At 48.5% G+C, this 22,948-nt stretch overlaps 1 protein-coding gene and 1 pseudogene across 1 annotated transcript in view; one reads left to right on the top strand and one right to left on the bottom strand.

Annotated features, from left to right (window-relative positions):
• Nipal2 (NIPA-like domain containing 2) overlaps nucleotides 1-3,316 on the top strand; it is a gene marked incomplete at its 5' end in the record, with an annotated part of 54,601 nt that extends 51,285 nt beyond the window's left edge. The window contains 3 exons of the mRNA XM_013512702.1: nucleotides 40-103; nucleotides 1,219-1,313; nucleotides 2,396-3,316. Of these exons, the coding sequence (XP_013368156.1) occupies nucleotides 40-103; nucleotides 1,219-1,313; nucleotides 2,396-2,508 (272 nt within the window). The remainder of the gene's footprint in view (nucleotides 1-39; nucleotides 104-1,218; nucleotides 1,314-2,395) is intronic.
• An 11,222-nt stretch (nucleotides 3,317-14,538) lies between these two features.
• LOC102016269 lies at nucleotides 14,539-17,782 on the bottom strand (annotated as a pseudogene).
• Between the last annotated feature and the right edge of the window lie 5,166 nt (nucleotides 17,783-22,948).

Here is a 22,948-nt window from a genome sequence, read left to right as displayed (position 1 = left end):
CGTACCCTGAAATTAACTTTGTCTACTATTCCTATGTAGGTATTGTCTTTTACCAGGAATTCTTTGGTGCTGCTTTGCTCACCGTATTTATATATCTATTTGGGTGAGTAAATGCCTCAGAGGTAAGATATGTGAAATTCTATTACTTTTATATAGGATTTTTGGCATTGTACCTGAAATAGAGAAAATTGGAAATAATGTAAGAAATATCAGTTTCCTGAGCTCTTAAAAGAAACATATTTTTCAACTTAACACCCCAACCAGGGTTCGGTGTCTTTGGCTTTGTGATTCCGGCCCCCTCTGAAGGTCCTGAAGCCTTGGGGATTTTCAGTTCCAGCCAAAGTCAGAATAAATCCACTGGCCTTGAAGCCACTCTGTAGCCTTTTCAAGCTATATCAGACATACCACACTCTTGTGAACATGAGCTCTGAATCCAGGTGCATGGATGCCTCTGAGATCACCCAAACTAAAAGGCCAAGGCTGGGGTTGAACTTGGCTTTGAACCTAATAACCTCAGGTTGGTAGTATGCCTTTCTTGTGTTAGTTAGTGTGCCCGGCTTGACCTTTCATAAAGATTTGGTGGACGTCATTGCTGGGATCGCTGGCAAACAGAAAGCAGAAGCTTGACATCTCACCAATGTATAGAAGCTTCCACTGGCTCCCGGTGGCTCTGTATTAACGTTAAGCTGCTCCTTGAGCCGCTATTCAGTACGGCCACTAGCATGCAAACTTGAGCCTCGTCTATTTTCAGCATAGGAAACCATCTATCTTGAAAATTCAATTTCATAAGACACTTGGGCGAGGCCAGACTTCTGGGGTCTGGAAACTATGAGTACTCTTATGGCCAAGGACAACGAGATTTCTTAGCAAATTAAAGAATAAATTGTTTTCTCGCTCATGTTGCATGCCAGTAATGGGTCTGGGCATGCGTGAATAGAAAACGAGACCTAGTGTCTACCCAAAGGGCTTAGAGCCTGAGTTAGTCTCCAGATGGTAAAAACCTGGGGCAGAGATTTATTGGAAGCTGCCCAAGTCCCGGTTCTGGGTACAAATATTATTGGCTGCAACAATTAAGACAAGTTCTAGGCAGCTTACCATGAGAAACAGGATAAACAAACTGATGGAGTTTATGTCATCGTGTAGAATATGGGGCTCTGTTATTTAATACTATAAGCTGTTTCACTATTCCTGCGCTCTTTATTAATATTTTTCTTACAGGTGCTTTCTGTCATTCCTTGGAGTGTTTTTGGTCACAAGAAATCGAGAAAAGGAACATCTGCAACAGTCTTTTATTGATTTTGGAAATATTCCTGGTAAAAATATATACATCTCCTCTAATCCATAATAGAAAGTTTTAGCCTTCTAAATGAAAAATTGTTGGCATTATTTTGGGTGTTAAGTTAATATAAAACATAATTCTTACCCTCAAAAAATGTACATTTACTGATGAGGCCAAAGGTGATGTTTTGAGTGAAAATGTTAAGTTGCGGAATGTCAGTTTTGCACAGCACGATGGGGCCGTAAAAGAACTGACAATGTTTTCTTGATCTGGGGGATTTCTATTCTGGGCTTCCTTAAAGAGAACAGGGTAGGGGAAACCGTGAGGCCTGGCCGCTTGGATTCCTGTTTCTCATGGAGCAGTGAAGGACTCGAGCTTAGGCCGCTAAGGAGCATCACTCCCGGGAAGACTGAGGAGGCTGTGACATCATCGTGCTCTCCCTTCCTCCTTCGTCGCTCATCTCCCCGGGTCTCATTTCCACTGAGAAATAATTGACTCATTCATGAAATAGTCTGCTGGGTCGCTACTGCCCAGCCACCCCCAGAAGTCTCTCGCTTTGCTGGGGACTGGGCTCACCTGCAGGGTTCCCGGAGTGGGGATAGTGCCAGAGCCTCCCACCAGCCTGCTAGTACCATGCCTTGGAACTAAAAGCCACTGAAGTTTCATCCCTAAAACTGAGAAATGATGGCTCTGGGAAACGAAGTCCCTGTCCTCTTTGCCACCTGAGCCACGTTATCATCCAAGAGCGCTCAGTGCCAGATTTGGCATTTGTGACAAGGCTGTGCGTTATGGACGGCCTGTTTGGAGATAAAGTTTCGTGGGAAGTAAAGTCTACTTATTCTTTAACTCTTTTCTGTTTCACAAAGCAAGTGAACACTTCACATGCATCCCCTGACTGAGCCAACCTGCTCTCCACTTCTCGTATGCGCAGCACATTATCCAGTGACCTGGCATTCCAAGGGCCTTTTCTTCCTTGACGTTTATCTTTGCTGTTCAGAGGGTGACCACACAGTATTTTTTTAGAGGAATAAAATGTGGCCTAGATTGAACAGAAAGTATTAGGACTTTTTCTTCTGTAAGAGCTCAAAAGATCTTTTTATGTTATTATCTCCACAGGGAAACAAATGTTGGACAAAATACAACCAGATTCAAATGGCTTATCCTATGGAACCTTGCCTGATGGAAGTGACTCAACAAAGAGCCAAAGTGGAGAGAAGAAAGAGGTCTAAACTGCCGAGAGGGATAGCTGTTGGCCTGTTACTTGATACCACCTTTTTAAAAAATTGCACATGTTCAATTTGTGTCAGCAGCTATTTCATGCTGACATGTGCGAGCATTCGTTTCAGTCCTTCCCCCACTATGGACAATCAGAGCCTCCCTAAGCTTTGACAGTCTAATGTTTGCATGGAATGTAATTCAAAGTGTTCCCCACACCCTGGACCTCTCCCTAGCGATCATCTAACTGGCTAGATCTTAATTACAGCCTGGCGGCTCCAGCGGGGATGTCACACAAAAATGTGCCTTCACAATCTGGTCGCAGCCGGCATAGGTTGCTGCTCCCATGTGGCTTATAGAGCCCCGTGTTTGGCATTAAAGAGAACGCTGAACCTCGCATGCTCAGTCCTGAGAGGTTGAGAGCTTTTGTTGTTTTTTTTTCCTAGAACAGCTTTTATGAGCCTCCCATATAGAACTCGCCTTCTTATTCCAAGATTAGAACGGCCGGTTATCTTTTCTGAAAGCTAACACTACTAAAACCCTCCTTTGAAAACAAAGAGCCTCTTTAAACTCAGAATTTATAAATGGGACTTGGGGATGGGCTGTACCAAAACTCAGTGATACTGGCTGGTGGACTCTTCTAAGCCTAAAACTGGAACATTTAAGAAGCTGGACTGTGTTCACTTCGGAGCACATAGACTAAAATTGGAGCAAATACGGAGATTAGCATGGCCCCTGCGCAAGGATAACATGCAAATTCATGGAATACTCAGAAAACATTAGAACCAATGTTTGCTTTTTAATAAAAGTATAGAATGGTGACATTTTCTTCAGCTATATGATCCTATTGCACTGAATTGAAAATGAAGAAAAAGTTAGTGTCCTGTGCTTTTAAGTGTGATAAATCTTATAATTAGCCGGGGATATATCTCAGCAGCACAGCACCTGCCTGTCAAGCACAAGGTCATGAGTTCAATTCCCAGTATAAAAAAAATTTTATAATTAACAGGCATTTTAACTTTCTTTTCTTTTTTTTTTTTTTTTTTTTTTTTTTTTTTTTTGGTTTTTCTCCGGTACCGGGAACCGAACTCACGACCTTGCGCTTGCCAGGCAGGTGCTTTTTGCCGCTGAGCTAAATCCCCAGCCCCCGCATTTTAACTTTCAATACAAGTCTCAAAAATTACAGCTAGAGTGTGTGTGTGTGTGTGTGTGTGTGTGGTACATCCCCAGCCCATTTTTATTTTTTGTTTTGAGACAGGGTCTCACTCAATCACTTGTTTGCCAACTTGAGCTTGAATGTGAGATCATCCTGCCTCAGCCTCTCAGAGTGCTGGGAGTGCAGGCATGCACATTATGCCCAGCTTAGATCCTTAATGATATACACTACATACTATTTCTTCCCTAACTCATTATCTCAAACTTTGTACATCCTTCTAGGAGAGGAGAGTTATGATTAGAGAAGTAGATTTCAGCTATTTAAATCTGTGGACACAGAACATAGCCCAGTGTCAGGGGGAGATCCAACTCTTCCTGCCTCAACTAGCTTTTCTGTTTCAATTCATCACATGTCTACTAAGAAAAGTTTGCAGGTAGACTTTACAGTGTTGTCTATTAATAATCTGCCTAATATTTAAATGAGAAGAGGAAGTCTTCCCTGTCACCAAATAAAAATCCCTATCTTTAATGACATTCTAGAACCTTCGGGCCACTCTTAACATGCCAGGGCTATATTGTTCCAGCCACCTTGCCTTGCACTTGTCTAAGGGGTTCAACTCAGACCTAGTAAGATGGTCATCGGAACTGCTTCAGTCTTCTAGTTTGTTCTTTGTCAGCTCCTGAACTCCTGACCAGACTGGCCAAATCTGGCCCCAAAGGATGGAGATCTGAATCCACCAGAATATGTGAAAAATAACCAAGAGCCCATGTAGCTTCTGATCCCCTGACGGTAATTCCTGCCGTTGTGGAAAGTGTGCCATCAGTCAGATACGGCAGTCTTGTAACTGACGGCTTGTTTTGCCGAATGGGTACAGCATGTGGGCGCTAGGAGTCTCAGCTAAGAAGTGCATCTGCTTCCTTCACCTACAGGCTTCTGGTGAATCTTGAAACCATTTTCAAAGACTGGGAAACATTTACATTAAAGAGTTTGACTTGAAGTAGGACCACATATATCACTAGAGTGTGTAGTTTTGAGCAGTGTAGAATTACACACACACACACACACACACACACACACACACACACACAGAGCACCAGTACCTTAGTGGCCACCAGCATTTGCCTGTATTAAAACTTTTGAGAAATGGCGTTAACTTATGCAGCCTTGTAATGCTTTAGAGATCCAGGGACTGTATAGTGTACATTCATACCTAACTTCACTTTTCATGTTGCTGCCTCAAACTAAGGAGAATAGTAAGGATTTTTGTTTACTGGCTTGTAGGATTTTTAGAAGCGCTCAGTGCATGACATCAAGCAAAGCCAATGCAGTCCTCCTCTTGGCATTGTTAGTTGGGGACCTTTAGCCAACATTTAGCTCCTCTGACTCTTTGTCTAGACCGGGGGTTGGCGAACTTTTCAGTAAAAACTCAGTGAATATTTTGGGGTTGTTTGTCCATACAATGTCTGTCCCAACTATGCAAACTCTGTCACTGCGCACAAAAGCAGCCATAGACGACACGTAAATAAGTGAGCACGGCTGTGCTCCCGGAGAACTTTATTTACAAAGACCGGCCAGTCCATGGGCTATCATTTGCCAACTCATCTAGACTCTTCTGCCCTTTCTCCCATTCGGCAACTGTTTTCCCACTTCTCAGGTACTGAAGGGTTTAGAAATGGCCCCTCATTCCCACTGAGATGCAGTGGGAATGTGGGATTGTGTCTCGATTTTGTGTGTGTGTGTGTGTGTGTGTGTGTGTGTGTGTGTGTGTGTGTCTCAATATTTATACCGAGAATTTTAGCTTACGCGAGAAAGGAAGTGATGGGTTTATGCTCAGAGTCTGGATTCCCCTCTTTGAAAATCAGTAGATCTTTGGTGAACAGCAGTAACTATACCAGAAGAGACCTTGAACCCCACATTCCCACCTGATACCAGCTTTGGAAATGACCTTTTTTAAGTGATCGGGGTTTTTTTCCAGTTTAGATGTTTGCTTGCCCTACTTGCGTAATACTTTTATTACTAGAATCCCTTGAAAACTAATACAAAGAATATAAAAAATTTCTCAGGCAGTGACTCAGAATGAAACGTACACATGCACACACACATGCACACACATGCACAGAGTCCTGGAGATCCTGTTATGTGGCAGAAAAAGAAAAGAAAAAGACGGACCTCATAGATCAGTGCAATTTCAGTGCAGTGAGAGAATAATGGTGATAATGTGCACGGCTGGCTCCCCGGGAAGCAGGTGCAACAGCGGAATGACTCAGATGGATGCAAACACTGAGCGAAGTGCCTGAAGCCAGGAGCCCTCCTTGCACTGCTTGTTTCCAAGCACACAGCACATCCAATGGTGGTGAGTGTACACACTCTGCAACTCCAAATGCTGCCTCGTACTTGCCAATTTAATAGTAATATGATGGACATAAATACAGCAGTTACTAAATGAACCACCCAACACCCTTCCAGACTGCTTTACGTAAACTCCGTGGCTGGCTATTGAGACATCCTTGAACTAGAACAGCTGAAAACCTAATGCATGTGTCTGGCACCAGTGGAGGCAAGTTCTTCAGTGGAGTGGCTAGATAAACACCACACATTTTGAGCTATTAGAACAAGATCTCAAAATTGAACCCAACATGATTGTGTGGGGAATTTTGAGGCTGCTTCTAATCGTTAGACTCATCAACAGTCTGGCTCTTATTATGGCAATTTTGAAGTAAAAAATTAAATAAAATTCCACACAAACATAGTTTCCATGCAAATACAGACCAGTCTTGGGCTATTAAGCATGGTGTTTTAGCAATTGCGGTAAATGCAAGGAAGGGCCTTTCTACCCAGGAATGCTTGAGTTTGTCCCCTTTTCTCACCAGCCTCGGGGTGCCACACAGCATGCTGTCCTGTGCCAGGAGAACAAATCAGTTACAGGAGCTGTGGCTCAATAAGGAAAACTTTTCTGTTGTTGTTAGAAAGGATGGAAACTCCCTCCTTCCACGCAGGTCTTTATTGAGAGTTAATGAGTCCCAACCACAATGTAAAAGAGGAATATCAACCTCAGTATCAAATAAATGTGGTGTTTCGGGGTGCACCCAGCTTGGCCAGGCACTGCCAAGCGTCTCACAGAATTCCAGGCAAGATGCAAGATAGTCGCTGTGTTCCAGGAAAGAATCGCCTTCCCAGGGTGTTGGCAAGTGCGTAACCGAGAAGGAGCCAGTCCGTTCCTGATGGGCCCAGCTTGCATGGCCCAAAGCCACTTAGCACATTTGAGCTGCTGCTCTCCAGACGTGAGCCAATCCCTCCAGCACGCATGCATCCCACTCCAGAGCCTCCTCCTTCATGGTTCTAATTTGAAAACCAACCTCAGAAATGTTCTGAGGTCTGGGCTCTCCTCCTCCCTATGTCCGACGCACCTCACCTAGACCTTCTCTATCCCATGTGTGAGCAAGGAGATGAAGTGGCTCAAGATCTCTTGATCTGAGGACTTGAAGCTTAGGATATTTGCCTGATTGTAGGCTACTCACCGAATTGCCAAACTTCACAAATATTCATGAATCCACACAAAACATAATCACTATTGTTCTATTGTAATGTTCAGTGTTTTTTAAAGAGCAGGCTTAGTTTTGTTTCTGCAAAGTTGAAGTGAAAGTTCCCATATATTCCCTCTCCCCAAACCTTCATCTGGCCTCTCCCATTATCAAAATCCCCCTATGAGAATGGTGCATTTGTTACAATCACGGTCCCTACACTGACACATCACTGCCAAAGTCCCTCACTGACATTAGGGTGCACTTTTGGTGCTGTACCTTCTCATGCATCATGGCATGTCTCCACCACTGGAGTATCCATCAGAGTAGTTTTATTGCCAAAAATCTTGCATTCTCTCTACCCATTCCTCTTTCCCTCCAGCCCTTGATCATTTGTACTCTCTTCAAAGTTTTTTTTTTTTTCCAATAATGTCATAAGGTTAGAATGATACAGTGTACAGCTTTTTTTAGATTGGCTTCTTTCATTTAATTATTTACATTGAGCATCCCTCCACGTCTTCACATGTCAGTTCATTTCTGTTTGGTGCCAAATAATGTTCCACAAAGATCCCACTAAACTGGATGTACCACGGTCTTTTAGCCATTCACCTACTGAAGGACATCTTGGTTGCTTCCCAAGTTTTGACAATTTATGGTTATTATGGCTATTATGGTTATTATGAATTAGAAATGAAGACCAGCTCCTCTGGAGGTTATTGTCCACTCAGAGAAACAATGGCAGTCATTGACTGAGCCCTTACTATGTGCTAGGCAATATACTTAATCTTTTACTTCAGTTACTTTTTTAATCTTTACAATGTTGCTTATCAGGGAGGTTCTTATTGTCACTTCACATATTACAAAATTAGGACAACAGGAAGGGCAGGGACTTGGGTAGGGTAAGTCAAGAGAGATACATAAGGCATAAAATTTAAGAAAACTCATGGAAGTCTTAGTTTCAGGTGAAAGCATTTGCAAGGCTTTGCGCGTGAGTGATTCTAGCATCGTGTGTTCTACGAGCCTCACTTTGTCTTGGCCCCAGTAAGAGAGGTCAAGTGACCTCACTGCATCATTCAGCTGGCACGTGGTACTATTGGGATCTGAACCCAGGACATCTAACTCTTACCAGTCCTCTCACCAGTGTGCCACAGCACCTACCCTGTACCATAGCATGTTAACAGTGCTTTAGCCAGGCGTGGTGGCGCACGCCTATAATCCCAGCACTCGGGAGGCTGAGGCAAGAGGATCATTGCGAGTTCAAGACCAGCCTGGGCTACAAAGTGAGCTCAAGCCCAGCCTGAACTGCATAGGGAGGCCCTGTCTCAAAAAAGACCAAAAAAAAAAAAGAGTGCCTGAAGACACCTGAACAAAGGACAAGGAAGCAAAGAGAAGATTAAGGTCACTGTGGATAGGATATAATTTTCAAAGGAATTGAGACTGCTAAAGGCTAAATGGTGGCCCCGAAATAGATATGCTCACCTCCTAAACTGGAAGATGGGTAATTGCGCCCCTACTTGAGAAACAACTCTTTTGTAAAAATAGAAGTTCATGAGATGCGATCAGCCTGGATTACCTGCATGGCCCCTAACTCCAATCAGTGTCCTTTTAAAGGCAGAAGAGGGGAAGACCAGGCACAGAGAGGACCCTGTGCAGACAGACGCAGAGACAGGAGTCTGAACCCACAAGCCAAGGAATGCATGGAGCCATCCCAAACGCAAAGACACAGGAAGGATTCTCCCCTTTGGAACCTTCGGAGGGAGCACTGCCCTGCCAGCACCTGGACTTTGGATTTCTGGCCTCCAGCAGAGAATAAATTTCTGTGGTTTCAGGCCGCCACTTGAGTTGTAATTTATTGCAGCAATCCTAGGAAACTAACACAGTACAAGGCTTGAGCTCATGTTTAAAGCACACGGAGAATCTGAACACAGGAGAAAGACAGGGGCAAAGGAGAAACCGAGTAATAGCTTAAACCAAACCTGGTAACCCAGCACCCATGAAGCAGGGTCACATAAAGAGGAAGATGACTCAATCAGCCCAGAAGGGCAACTCAGACAGCCTTGAGTGCCCCTCTGGTATTGACTTGGGAGTTTGGGCTTGACCAGGGAGGAAACCATGACATTTACTTCATGATAAATGAAGACATAAAGGATATACTTGGTATCTTTTCAGAAACTCATCCAGCAGAATTTAATGATGTTTTTCCTATATCCTTAGTCATATCCTATGGACATAAAATGGCATAAGTGTCTAAGAAATAAGAACTGGATTCAAGGTGTGCATTGGTGACCCACCATGTCCTACCAGGAGTGACCAAATGTCGCGGGGCCGTGGCCTCTGACATAGGCTTGGGCAAAACAGCTGTGCCCAGAAAGGATGGGCCAGGCCGACCACAGCTTGAACTGGTAAGCACGGGGTGAGGGGTGGGCAGGCTTCCTAGAGAGCATGAGGGGGATGGGTCAAGAAAGGGCCCCGGGCAGCCCAAGGCTACAGGTTAACTGAAGTTACAGGGAAAAGGGCACCATGCGTGCCAAAGCACTAAGGGCCGAGCCTGTCAGCAGGGGAAGCAGAAGTGGGTAAATCCACCAAGAAAAGCAGCAACAGTGAGGGCCTGGCCAGGCCAGTGTGCTTAGAGCCAGCTGCGACCTAAGATGGGTCACTCCCTCAGCCCAGAGGCCTGCTTACAGCAGCCACCAGCCCCTGAGACGTGGCTCCTGATCACCAGCAGGGCCTCGTTCTCACAGGGCTCACTGGGCCCCAAACACAGGAGTCACGCAGGGCTTCCGGCACCCTACGAGAAAGGATGAGGCCTCCTGAGAGACAGCCCGTGACAACCAGAGACACTTCACACTGCAGTGCAGAACCGCTCCGTGTGCACCCGTCTTGAGCGGCAGATGAAAGACAGTGAGCCCAAGAAAACGGCTGAAGTCCCTGGAGAGCCTAGGCTTACTCTTAGTGAGCACTGCGGCTTTGATTTTTAGAGATGTGGCGATGCTGACGTGCGGCCCTTCAGTAAAGGCCTGGGCATTGCTGAGAGAGAAGAGGGGTAGAGAAGGAATGCAGAGGGAACTGCACACAAGATGGGAGCCCCAGTCTCAACGGCAGGCAGCACCCAGGGTCCTGCGGCAAAGGAGCCCTCAGGACACTTGGGTCCTCTGCCCTGTGGGCAGGTGGGTCTCACAGGAAAACCAGAAAAAGGGACTGAGTGGGGGCCAGAGGAGGTACCTCCAAGCAGGGCACGTCCCCAGGGCTCCTGTCACCCCCAAGACAAGGTCAGGGCTACACATCTGCCTTGGAGACAGGATGGACACCCGGGAGCTGGCATTTCCACAGCCATCTGCCCCCCTTGCCGGGGGTCTCAGGGGCAGCGTGGGATACCTCTTCTCAGCTGCTGACGGGAAAACAGGCTCCTGAGGAGGAGGGTGGAAAGCTGTCACCCGGGGCACAGGGCGGCCTGGCTGGCCGTTCCCCGGCCCTCTCTAAAGTAAACCACCTGTTTTCTGCCGGCCTCAGAACCCATCCATCCCAGGGCTCCACAAAGAAGAACCGTGTCCAAGCCACGGCTGAGGAATGATGGCCTTGGCATGGCCTCCAGGGATGTTTGCTGCTCACTAAGGAGCTTTGCGGAATCCAGACTCATTTTCCACTGAAACAAGGGAAAGTAAAGGCGGCACCAAATAAAAATAGCTTCCCGGCGCTTCCTGTTTACTCCCCTCCGCTGGCTCTCTGCAGCCCGGGGCTCCACTGGCCGGGGGCAGAAAGCCCCTCTGCAAAGAACACAGAAAGCCGGGATTTTATCCTTCCGCGTTGCTGTTTCCTTTCCTTTTGTCCCATGGGAGTGTACTTCGGGGCCCACTGGGTTAATTCCCAAATCTCTTTCTCGCGCTCCCTTCAGAAGGAGACAAGATTGCTGAGCGCTTTCCACCTTTGGTGACCTTCTTACCTCCTTTTCGAAATAGATCTAATTCTGCGCGGCCTGCCAAGCCTCAGAAGTAGGAGAGAGCAGGTGACACAATGGAAAGGGACCAAGCAAAGTGAGGGCGTGTGCTGGCCCCAAGGCTTCGAGTTCTCCTGCAGAATATGGTGACACGCAAGAGATCAGGGCCAACAGCAAAGACCCAAGGTGACCCGGCAGGACAGGACTGAGCAGAAGGGCCGGACATCAGGCTAAAAACACATGCATGGCGGGAAGATTTTTCTTAAAACCACCAGGACGGCAGACTCGTTTGGGGGGAAGTTCTGACGAAGAACACAGCGCTCTTGGGTGGGCCGCGTGTGACAGGTCTCCGCTCAAATTGGTATTTGGCCCCTTCCCTCGGCCCACGTGCTGAACATGCCGTCTCCGTCCAAGAGCGATGAATGCAGCTTCGCTTTCCCGACTGATTCTTTGCACCACAACAATAAAGTTAATAATGGAAAAAACATTTATCCCATGGCCAGCAAAGCTCTAGGCAAGCAGAGTATTGGATCTACAATCTATCAACAGAAATTGCTGCGAGCAAAGCAAAGCTCTTGTTAACTGATTTTTATGAATGATTGAAGCAGCGAAGCAGATTTATTTAATTTTCATAATTTAAAAATTGACAATTACATAAATATCTTTCTAAACCCATCAGGATGAAAACCATCCTGTTCTTGAGAGGAAGAGAAGTGAAATCACGAAAAAGCCAAACCAACATGCTACTGAAGGGAGCTGCCGTGCCTTGAATGTCCCCCGAGAAAGACACACTCAAGCCCTGACATCCGCTACCTCAGAAGGGGACGCAGCTTGGAAATGTGTCTTTACAGAGCTGCTCAAGTGAGGAACGAGGTCGTTAGGAGGAGCCTGGGTCCGGTGTGGCCGTGTCCTCGTAGAAAGGAGACGTGGGAAGGCAGACATTGCGGACTGAAGGCCACACAAGAAAAATGCCATCAGTGAGCCGAGGAGGGGCAGAGGACAGACTGTCCCACAAAGCCTCAGCAGGAACCAACCCCAGTGACACCCTAATTTTAGACCTTGACCTCAAGGCTGTGAGGTGATAAATTCTCCCCTCTAGATTGTGGTTCTTGGTCACAGCACACGGAGCAAAGTAGCAAAGAGACTTGGGCGGCCTTTGGCTCCCTGAAGCTATCAATCTATGCTGTTTGGAAAGTCTACTGTGGACTGACCTTGCTGGGAAGCAGAAACCCCCTACCCTCTTCCACTGTAAAACTGGAAGAGGCGAGATTCCCTGTCCCCAGCGGGTGTGGTGGCGCATACCTGTGACCCCAGGACTCGGGAGGCTGAGGCAGGATGATCACCATGATTCTGAAGCCAGCCTGGGCTACAGAGTGAGTTCAAGGTCAACCTGAACTGCATGGTGAGACCGTGTCTCGAAAAAAAAACAGAGAGAGAGAAAGAAAGAAAGATTCCTGGCTTCCACCCATGGAAATAAATGGAGTGTGGGACAGTTTAAAGTGTACTCATTTGCCACTGGCGGTGGAGACATCTAACATGCAGCTGTGGTGCTTCCCAGCAGTCTAGCATTTGGCAGAAGCCTGACTTCCACTACAGGTGCGGCCACTGGGTGTCACTGGGCTCCTGCCCCTCCCCCCGGCCTCATGCTGTAGTCTTCCCATTCATTGATTCTGGGAATTTCCCAGAGAACAATCGAATCCACGCTGACAGACGGAGAGCTGAGCCTGTCCACGGCGCCTCGGCCCGCTTCCCGCCCCCAGCAGGGCCCTGCCCCTCGGGCATCTTGATCTCCGTCCTCGGTGTCCCAGGTAGGTTCATCACCTTCCCCTGCCTTTCCCCCCACCCCACCACCGCCCCGCTTCTGCTGGCGGCACCCCTGTGCTCCCTGACCACTTGACAGATGACACAAGCCAGCTCCCAGCCTCTGCGCATGTTCCCCCTTCCCGGCACCCCCTGCCACCCCCACTTGGGGTCCTCCTTCCCTCCCACCGATATGCCGCCCCAGTTCTCCAAGCTCCCGGCATGCCGCGGACTGGGGAAGCCCGGAGGGTCCCGGATAGAAACAGGCGAGGCTCAGCCCCTCCCCGTCCCATCCAGCTTCGTGCTTTTGCCGGGCGGCCTCTCCTGCCTCTTGCCCTCCCTCGCGGCTCCCTGTTGGGATCTGTCCGACCGTCAAAGCCTGTCTCTAACACAGATGATAATTTTCATGATTTTTACCTGCCCTGCCTCAAGTTCCCGCTACGTGGAGGGGTTCGGCTTGCTCTTCTTTCTGCCTTGAATTACAGCCATCTGCACATTCACCTGGCTCCTGCTACTCTCTGGCAGTTCTTCATGCAACAGGATGTGGCCTGACCTGAGAACTCCACTGCCATGTCTCCTGGATTATTGCTACAGCTCCTGACTGACTTCAGGAGAGGAGCCCAGGGAAGAAGATCCATCATGATCCAGCCTCAGGCCACTGCCTCTCTCCTCCACAACCTCACTGTCCCTGGCCGTCCCTTGAACATACCAGGCACAGTGCTGCCTCAGGGCCTTTGCACAGGTTGTTCTCACCACAAGGTTAAACCCTCACCTTCTCTAAGTCTTTGCTCAAATGTCACCTTCTTAAGGAGGCCACCCTGACCACCTTACCTGAAATCACCACCCACCCCGTTCCACCCAGCACCCTCAGTTCCCACCATCCTGCTTTCTTCTTGCTTTCCATAGCATAGATCATCTCCTGATGTTCTGTATGCTTATGTATTTGTTACCTGTATTTCTTCATCATTTGCCTCCACACCCCCACTTGCCATGGGGCAGCCTCTCAAGGACAGAGGTGTTCTCTGTTATGCTTGCTGATCTATCCTACATGCCTGCTACGCAGTAGGTGCTCAATACCAGATACAGGATATCTCACAGATATGCTGCGTTTGGTTCCAAACCACTGTGATTGAGAAAATATCACAATAAAGCCAATCATACAATATTTTATTTCCCAGTGCATATAAAAGTTATATTTATACTGCACTGTAGCTTATTGAGTAGACAATGCCATTACGTCTGGTATGAAGCAGACCGCATCATAATTTAAAAATACTTTGTTGCTACAAGAGGTAGCCATCTGAGCCTTCAGTGGTCCTAATCTTGTGCTGGCGGATGGTCCTTTCTCATGCGATGGCAGCTGATTGATCGGGGTGCAGGCTGCTGAAAGTTGGGGTGGCCGTGGCAAGTTCTTAACGTAGCTAAGCGGACAGCGAAGGTTGCCGCGTCAGTGCATGCTTCCTGTCACAAGAAGTTTCTTTGTAGCAAGCAGCGCTGTTTGATCCCATTGTCCCTGTGGCAGAATTTCTTTCAAAACCAGAGTCAGTCTTCTCAAAGCCTACCAGGCTTTATCAAGGCCTTATGGACGAAGTCTATTGATATGCTAAGTCCTTCGTTGATATTTCAACAATGGTCACATCTTCCCCTCAAGAAAGTACTGCCTTTGCTCGTCCACAAGAAGCAGCTGCTCATCCATCTGATTTTTATGAGGTCGCAGCCAGTCAGTCACATCTTGAGCTCCACTCCTAATTCCCTTGCCATTCCCACCCCATCTGCAGCGAAGTCTTGGTCCCTCCAAGTCGTCTGTGAGGATTTGAGTCAACTGTTCCCAAACTCATGTGAATGTTGCTGTTTTGACCTCTCCCTGGGAATCACAAGTGTTCTGAACGGGAACCAGAATAACGAGTCCTTTCCCTGAAGGTGTTCAGTTCACTTTGGCCAGATCCGGAGGAATCACTGTCTACGGCCGCTACAGACTTACAAACGTCTTTCTTAAATAACACACCTTCCAGGTCAAAACCATTCCTTGATCCATGGGCTGCCCAATGGATACTGTGGGAGCAGGTGTGGAAACATTATCTCACATTCGTCTGCACCAGGGCTCTTGGGTGGGCAGGTGGATTATCAATGCGCAGTTACATTTTGAACAGAATTGTTTTTTCTAAGCAGTAGGTCTCAACAGCGAGCTTACGCTACTTGGTACACCATGTTGTAAACAGATGTGCTGTCATCCATGCCGTTCCATTTATAGAGCACGGGCAGAGTGGATTTAGCGTAATTGTTAAGGGCCCGAGCAGTTTTGGAATCATAAATGAGCACTGGTGTAACATAAAGTCGCCAGCTGCATTCGCTCCACCGGCCTGACCTTTGACGCTTGGAAGCCAGCATTGACTTCTCCTCTCTAGCTATGAAGTCCTGGATGGCAGCTTCTTCTCTTTTGTCTACACTTCTACTTTCTTGTCCAGTAAAGCCACCTTCATCTTGATCTTCTGGGTAACTCTCTGCATCTTCCCCATCAGCCCTTGTTGCCTTTTTATGTATGGAGACAGCTTCTTTGCATCAACTTCAAGAACTCTCTTGGTACTTTCTCATTGCTGGGACAAAACACCCAAACATCCACAGCTGAAAGGAGGGGAGGTTGATTCTGGCTCACGTTTCCGTCCATAGTTGGCCTGCTCCAAGGCAGGGCCGCATGGCGAGGGGCATCGCCGGGGAGAGTTGCTCGTGGCACGGCAGACAGGAAGCAGAGAGAGGGATCCAGAGAGGAGCCCAGAGGAGATACCCCCGCCAGGCCATGGCCCCCGGGACCCGCCTCTCCCACCAGACCCCACCTGCTCACCGCAAGTCAGCTTTAGGCCCCCGTTATCCAGTCCCTTCCAAATGCCCTGCCTGTGAGCACATGGGGCTCCCGGGAGACATCAAGACATAAACCGTAACAGGAAGCACTCCTGCCGGCTCCGACATTTCTTCCATGGCTTCCTCACTCTTCTCAGATTTCATAGAACTGAAAGAGTTGGGGCCTTGCTCTGGATGAGGCTTAAAGGGATGCTGTCATTTGTGTCTTTACTCTTTATTTCCTTCCAGAACTTTCCCTTTGAGGGATGACAGGAAGCTAGAAAGCAGGCTTTAGGGATGGGGAAGGGGTTAGCGGGAGGGAGAGGGCGTTAACGGGATGAAAGTAATTGAAATACTTTATGTGTGCGTTCCAGTATAACACAATGAATCTTATTATTCTGCATGAGTAATGTGCACCAATTAGAAAAAGAATTCACTGTGGGAGGTTCCTCTGTTAATTGGCGTACATTACAGTGATGGATGCGAACCCATGTTTATAGCAGCACAACTATAATAGTGAAGTCTGGGATGAATTCTATACGTCCATCAATAAATGAATGGATAAAGAAAACGTAGTGCTGATACACAATGCAGTACTACTCTGACGTAAACAGGGATTCCCTGAGTCATTTGTAGGAAAATGGATGTATCCTGAGACCACAGTATAAAGTGTGTTAATCAGACACGCAGCTTAACTATCACACAGTTTATCTTACATGAGAAACCCAAAACATAAAGTACAAAATAAAAGGTACATATTAAGAAGTAGAGAGAGATATCTTTTTTAAATGGGAAGGATTGGGTCGGGCATGGTGGTGCATGCCTTTAATCCCTGCACTTGGGAGGCTGAGGCAGGAGGATTGCTGTGAGTTCAAGGTCAGCCTGGATTACAAAGTGAGTTCAAGGCCAGCCTGAACTGCATAGCAAGACCCTATCTCAAAAAGATGAAATAAATAAATGGAAGGGGATCAAAAGACGGAAGGAGGGAGGGAGGAGAGGGAAAGAGGATGAAAAAAGGAATTAAGATGTATGTATACATCTTATGTACAGGTACCAACTCCCCACAAAGAATGTAATCATTATGAACTGCAAAGATGTACTAATAAAAAATGAAAACCGGGGATAAAAAAACAGCATTACCTTTGTGTTCCTGATTTGACCAACAACAAGAGGCCTCGCTTGGGCCTGCCCTGGCTCTGGGGTTGCCTCCCTCACTAAGCTTGTTTCTAGCTTTTGATTTCAAGTGAAAGATATGCAGCTCCTTGGAAGCTTATTGTGGGGTGACTGATTGGCCTAATTTCAGTAATATTGTGTCTCAGGGTACAGGGAGGCCAGGGTAGGGAGAGAGATGGAGAACGGCCAGTCAGCGGAGTCGCCAGGACACACGCGGCATCGGTGGACTAAGTTCCCATCTTACATAGCGATGTTCGTGGCACCCCAGATAAACACCGGACAGGAACATCAAAGCCCACTGCTGGCGGGTCATCGTACAGATCTAATAATGATGAAGTCTGAAGTATTGTAAAAATTACTCGACTGTGACAAAGACGTGAAATGAGTACATGCAGGGCTGCCGCGAGCCTTTGATTTATTAAAAACAGCATCTGTGCAGCCTAATAAAGCAAAGTGAAATACGAGGTAGCTTGTAAATATTTGTTATATAAATGAGTCTCTGAGCCACGCGTACACATAGCTACGACAGTCACTGGGTTCCCAAACCACACTCCTCTTTAATTTTTTTTTTTAAGCATAACTGCCTGGTTGCTTGGCTGATCTTCCCTGTGCTGCCATGGAAACCACCAGCCCAGGGACAGGTTGCTTTTCAGCAAGTCAGGCAGTGGTGCATCCCAACCCACAAAACACATGGAAGCACATCCCAGGCCCTCCACAGCCTGAGACCGGAGGCTCGACCTCTCAGCTGAGCACCAGGATGCAAATGGCCTGGGGCCAGATTCCCCCCTACTCCACTGGCCAGGGATCTCCCCAGGGTTCATGCAGCACACCGCGGGGTGCTCCCCAGAGAGTCGCCCCACAATCCGCATGCCCACGCAGACCACACATTCTGTTCTCAGGAGACTCTCGAGTCAAAATGTTCCCAGAGCCTCCTTGCACACACTGCTTGCTCTGTCCCCAGTAACAGCAAGTATGCACGGAGCACCCACTCATAATAAGGCACACCGCACACACCCTCTCCCGCCCTGCAGGCTCCTCAAAGTCACAGTTACCCTTTCCCCTTTCACGGCCAAGGACGCTGAGGCCCAAGGAGACTGTGCACCTTGCTTTGGGTCGCAGAGCAAGCCAGGGGTTGGGGGAGGACACGGATTTCATACGCTCCTCTGCTGCACTGATCTCAGCCCTTGTGCCTGCAGAGGGTGACAGAGAACATTTGGGGGGGTGGCGGGAGGAGCAGAAGTCGCTGCAGAAACCCTGCACGTGCACATGTACACACCACACACACGCACGGAGATGCACAACACAGCCATGGAACACTTAACACTGGAGTCAATTTCTGAAGCAGGCTGAGCTCTGTGCTCTCTCTGGAGGTCTTTAAAAAAAACAACAAATAAAAGATAATCCCATCTCTCTGGAATGACGTAGGTGTGGTTGTGCCTGAAAGCAGAGATTAGCTGACCCCTAATGGTTCCGTTTAGCTTTATGAACATGATGAACCATTACTGGACAGGCGGAGTAACAGCTTGGAGCATTACTAAATCTGTTTTTAATAACATCACCAGCCCCAGAAACAAACCCTGACCCATCACTGCAATAAAGGTTCATCATCGTTGGAGAGAGCGCTGGGTCACGGAGGGCGGAGGTGGGACGTGGGGACGGCCTGTTTGTTCTCAAGTGTGGGGCTCCGTGAGTCATAGAGCAGCTCAGAGAGGGGTGGAGAGCATGAAGATTTATCTCAGATGAGGCCCGCAGGATAAAGCAGAAAATAATGGCAGGGAGACCGTAGTGGTGCAGCAAGCAGGGATGACAGCCCAACTTGAAAACTTAGCAAAGGGACATGGGGACTTTGTCATTGTCCGTGTGGACAGGCACAATATGCAAATGACAAGCGCGCTAAGAGAACACTCCTACTGCCCGAAGATAAGCAGATGTGGCCCAGCCCCTATCACTGACTCAGACGGCAGATGTTCAGCTGAAGGTCTACAAAGCCAAACCTCTAGTAGGTGCTAGCAAAGCCAAAAGGGCCTGTGGAAAAGAATAGAACAGGGTCACCTCCCAAGAGGCGCGGGAAACCGACCTCAGTGACCTGAGATATGAGAGAAGGAGCGGAGAGTGGGCAGGCTCTCAGAGATAGCAATGCCAGTGGCCAGATGTGAACTTCTGGAGCATTTGGCTGGTGGCCTACGGGTTCAGACCCTGCTAGTGTTGACAGCCCCTGTCACCCCCTGCCCTGGTGGAACACAGGTCTTTCTGCTTAACATAAGAAAGATGGAGCTCCTGCTGAGCAAAATCACGTGAGGCAAGAAGGGCTTCTGGCCATGAGCTCTCAGCTGGGTGAGCTCCATCCCAGGGGTGCAGCTTGGTGAGGCGATGGGGTTCCACAGCAGTGTTCTTGGGCACAGAGGAGGCTAAGGTGTCACAGAGCTGGGGGGCAGTGGCCTATTTCCCACCCCTCTCCGAGTCCGCTCTTCACTAGCTCACAGAGATAGGGGTGCGGGAGGGATAAGTGGGCTCCAGCAGCAAAGCCATGGCGAGGCTGCTCCAAGTGGCTCTCGGAGAGTGGACACCAGGACTTAGAGCAGGAGAGGTGCGTACCTGTTCCCTGCACCCAGAGCCAAGGGTTAAGCAAGGCCCCTTTGGAGGGGAAGGGCTGAAGGCCCTTCGTGAGCAGACAGGGTGTATTCATTACGTTTCTCTAGAGAAAGAGAATCAACAGAAAATATATGTGTAATTGTGCAAGCGCCTTCATTAGGTGGGCTTATAGGATCAGAGGATCAGAGGTGAGAGAGTCCACAGTGGCCCTCTGTGGGCTGGAGAGCTGGAGCATCCAGTAGCCTCTCAGCCCAAGAGGATGCAAGCTGCAGAACAAGAGTGGGCAAGAATGCAGCACCAGCCCAAGGCCGAAGGCCTGAAGCTCCCTGGAGAGTCTGAGCTGGGAGGCTGAATAAACTGGAGACCCACACTCAAAGGCCGTGGGTGGCAGAGCCTAGAGATCTTCAGAATGAGCACTGCTCCTTCTTTCCCTTTTTATTCCATCCAAGTGACCCTCCTACTGGTTGGTGCCACCCACATCTAGGGTGGGTCTCCCCCATCTATTGGCCTACACGTTGGAGCACAGTTCAGGGCTCCACTAATCTGCTAGGCGTTTCTTCATCCATGCAAGTTGACAGATCATGATTAATGGTCACACAGAGACGAGAGCTTTAGATTGCTAACTGCATCTACCTGGGTACTAGAAGGGAAAGGAGACACAGACAGTATGTGCTTCGCCGAAAGACTCTCTGGTGCTCAAGATGCCACCATGGCTCCCCAGCTCACTTCAAGTAAAATCTTCAGCTGAAGATATTTTACTTCTTTTGTTTATTGCCTGTTTCCCAAACCAGAATATCATATTCCTCAAGAGGTGATCACTGCTGCTGTCTCTCAGAGCTTACCACTGTGCCCGGTGGGTAGTACTTGCACGTGCGCTACTTAATGAGTGAACGAAGGGACGCTCCGATGAAGGAAGGAAGGAGTAAGGGAGAGAAAGGAAACAAGCACATTGTTCCCGCCCTTCAGGTCTTTGCAGTCTGCTCATGTAGATCCTTTTGCACCCAACAACTTAAAAGCCCAAGTTCACTGCTCTTAGCAAACTTGAAATTTTTCTTCAGGGTCTTCTGCTCTCCAGATCCCAAGCAGAAAATTCCACCTATCCCGGTCCTTTTTCCCAGAACATTCATAGTGCCTAACTGACCATCTGAAGGAACTCAAAAGGAAAATCAACTGGGGTGTCGTGGTCCTTCTGGGCCTGGGGACCAGTGCAGAATGGTGAGAGCAAGTAGAGAGCTGGCCATGTGCTGGTAAGGCTGGTGATCGCATGAGGAGTAGAGAGCAAAGGCCAAGGCTGACAAAGGGGAGGGACTGACATCAAGGCAAAAATATGAAGCAAGAATAGCAGCAAGATGCTTTTAGTAGGGGCTGGGGATATAGCTCAGTGGCACAAGCACCCTCCTGGCAAGTGAGAGGTCCTGAGTTCAATTCCTGGTACCAAAAAGAAAAAGATGTAAGATGCTTTTAATATACTCTCAGACCACACAGCATCAGCCTTATTTTCTGGTAGGTAGATCAATTCTGGAAGGCTCTTGATGTCTGAAATTCTACCATTTAAGCTCCTGTTTGTATTAGTTAGCTAGACTGCATAACAAATCACCCCAAACTGTAGAGACTTCAATGGTAACCATTGACTATCCACCTTTATTTCTGTGGTCAAAAACAAGAACAATGTAGCCAGCTGGTTTGGCCTCAGGGTTCCTTGTGCAGATGTAGTTGGATATTAGCTAAGTTAGCAATCATGAAAAGACTGACCTGGAGGTGGAGGCTCCCCTGTGACTGGCGTCTAGAAGCCTCTGTTCCTGTGATTGTGGGATCTTCCACGGGGCTACTTCAGTGTCGTGCGCGTGGCAGCTGGCTTTCTCCAGAGCAGGCGACCCAGGGGCCAAGGTAGAAACTGCAGTGCTTTCTTGACTGAGCCCTGGAACTCACCACCAGCATGTCCACCATGTTTTGTTTGTCACACAGGTCACCCCTGAGTCTGTCGGTCAAGGGGCTTGAATAGCTGTAGAGAGCTGGGAGCTTGCCTGGGGGCCAAGGGTCATACATCAGTCACTGCCCACAGTTGGGGGCAAGGGCAGAGGCAGGACAGCAACTAAACCTCCTCCGTGCACTCTCTATCTCATTGGGGCTGGCTGCATGAGCTCCTCCCAGCCAGGCTTCCTCCCACTTCCCGGGCCCAGGGGAGGATCCCAGAGGAGAATAAGCGGACATGGCGATGAGCGGGGCGAGGTGGCTGAGAAGGGAAGTTAGAGAAGAGGGACAAGGGCTTTCCCCTGCCCGAGGGCTCCCCTGCTCCCTCATTCACGCACCCACTGCACCTCAGTGTGCGGGGACCCAGCAGTGGCGCACACGTCCTGCCCGAATGTATGGTTCCATGTGATTCCCACCCTCGTGGACGTACGTTCGAGGCCCCCTGAGAGCACAGGGGAGGAAGTGTGTGAAGTTTGCACAGAGCAACACCAAGAGAGCTTCAGAGAGGAGGCCTTTGCTGCCCTGCACACCACGGAACAAGGCTTCCCCGTCCTGGCGCTGCCTGAGGAAAGGGGAAAGAAGCTACCCCCATCCTGCCCGCTGTCCCATGGCTGCTGTGGGAGCGGGCGGGTTGGCCTGTGGCAGCCAGACCCAGAGCTCCCAGGAATCACATGATCACCTGAGGAGCACCCCAAAAGGCCCAGGGAAAGGGCACCTTGAAGCCTTGATACTCCTGTGGGCCCCCGGGAAGGGCAAAAGTACATCAATTAACAGAAGGCTTCAAAGCTGGGATTTTTTCCCTTTTTGCTTTTAAGGCGTGTTTATTGTGACAGTCTGTTCAAATATGTCAATTCCCGCAAAGAAACATCACCTCCAGCGTCCCTGATGTCAAAACGTCCTGAGGTCACGCTTCACCTCAGGGGCAGCATCAGCACCTACGAGGGACTGCACCACCCCAAGCCCCAGCTCCAAACGAGGTGTGCTCTCCCCTCCTGCTTCTAACAACACACAAACTTGTCAGAAGACACAGAGCAGTGGTCCCTGGCGCCCAGGCTGAACTGTGCTAAGACTGCGTCTCGCTGCTGCCTCTGTGAACCACCCAAGGACTGCTTGTCTCCAAGTCTCTATTATCCTCAGAGATGGCGAGAACATGATCCTCTCGCCTCTGTCGTCATTGCTGTTGCTCTTTGAGCTGTCTCCCAAAACATTTCTTTTCTTCTCTAAGAAACGCAGCCAGCCCTTTTCATTTCCTGACATGAGGATTATTTCACTCCTGTCCTTTTCTTTGACACATGATGTTCTGCAGGCTCAGCCTGTGTAGGTTGTGTAATATTTATTGCTAGTGTCAGAGTACAATTCAGAGGTGTGGATGCACATGTACAAGGACGTGTTCGTGTGCGGGTGTGCGGGTGTGTGGCTTTGCGGCAGAGTTTAATAGTTTAATGCTGTGTGCTCTTCACCTTTCTCACCAT

Source organism: Chinchilla lanigera, unplaced genomic scaffold (assembly GCF_000276665.1).
Source record: "Chinchilla lanigera isolate Chin_1 unplaced genomic scaffold, ChiLan1.0 scaffold00016, whole genome shotgun sequence".
NCBI lineage: Eukaryota > Metazoa > Chordata > Mammalia > Rodentia > Chinchillidae > Chinchilla > Chinchilla lanigera.
Note: the sequence above shows the minus strand (reverse complement) of the source record. Positions and strands in the feature narration are given on the sequence as shown.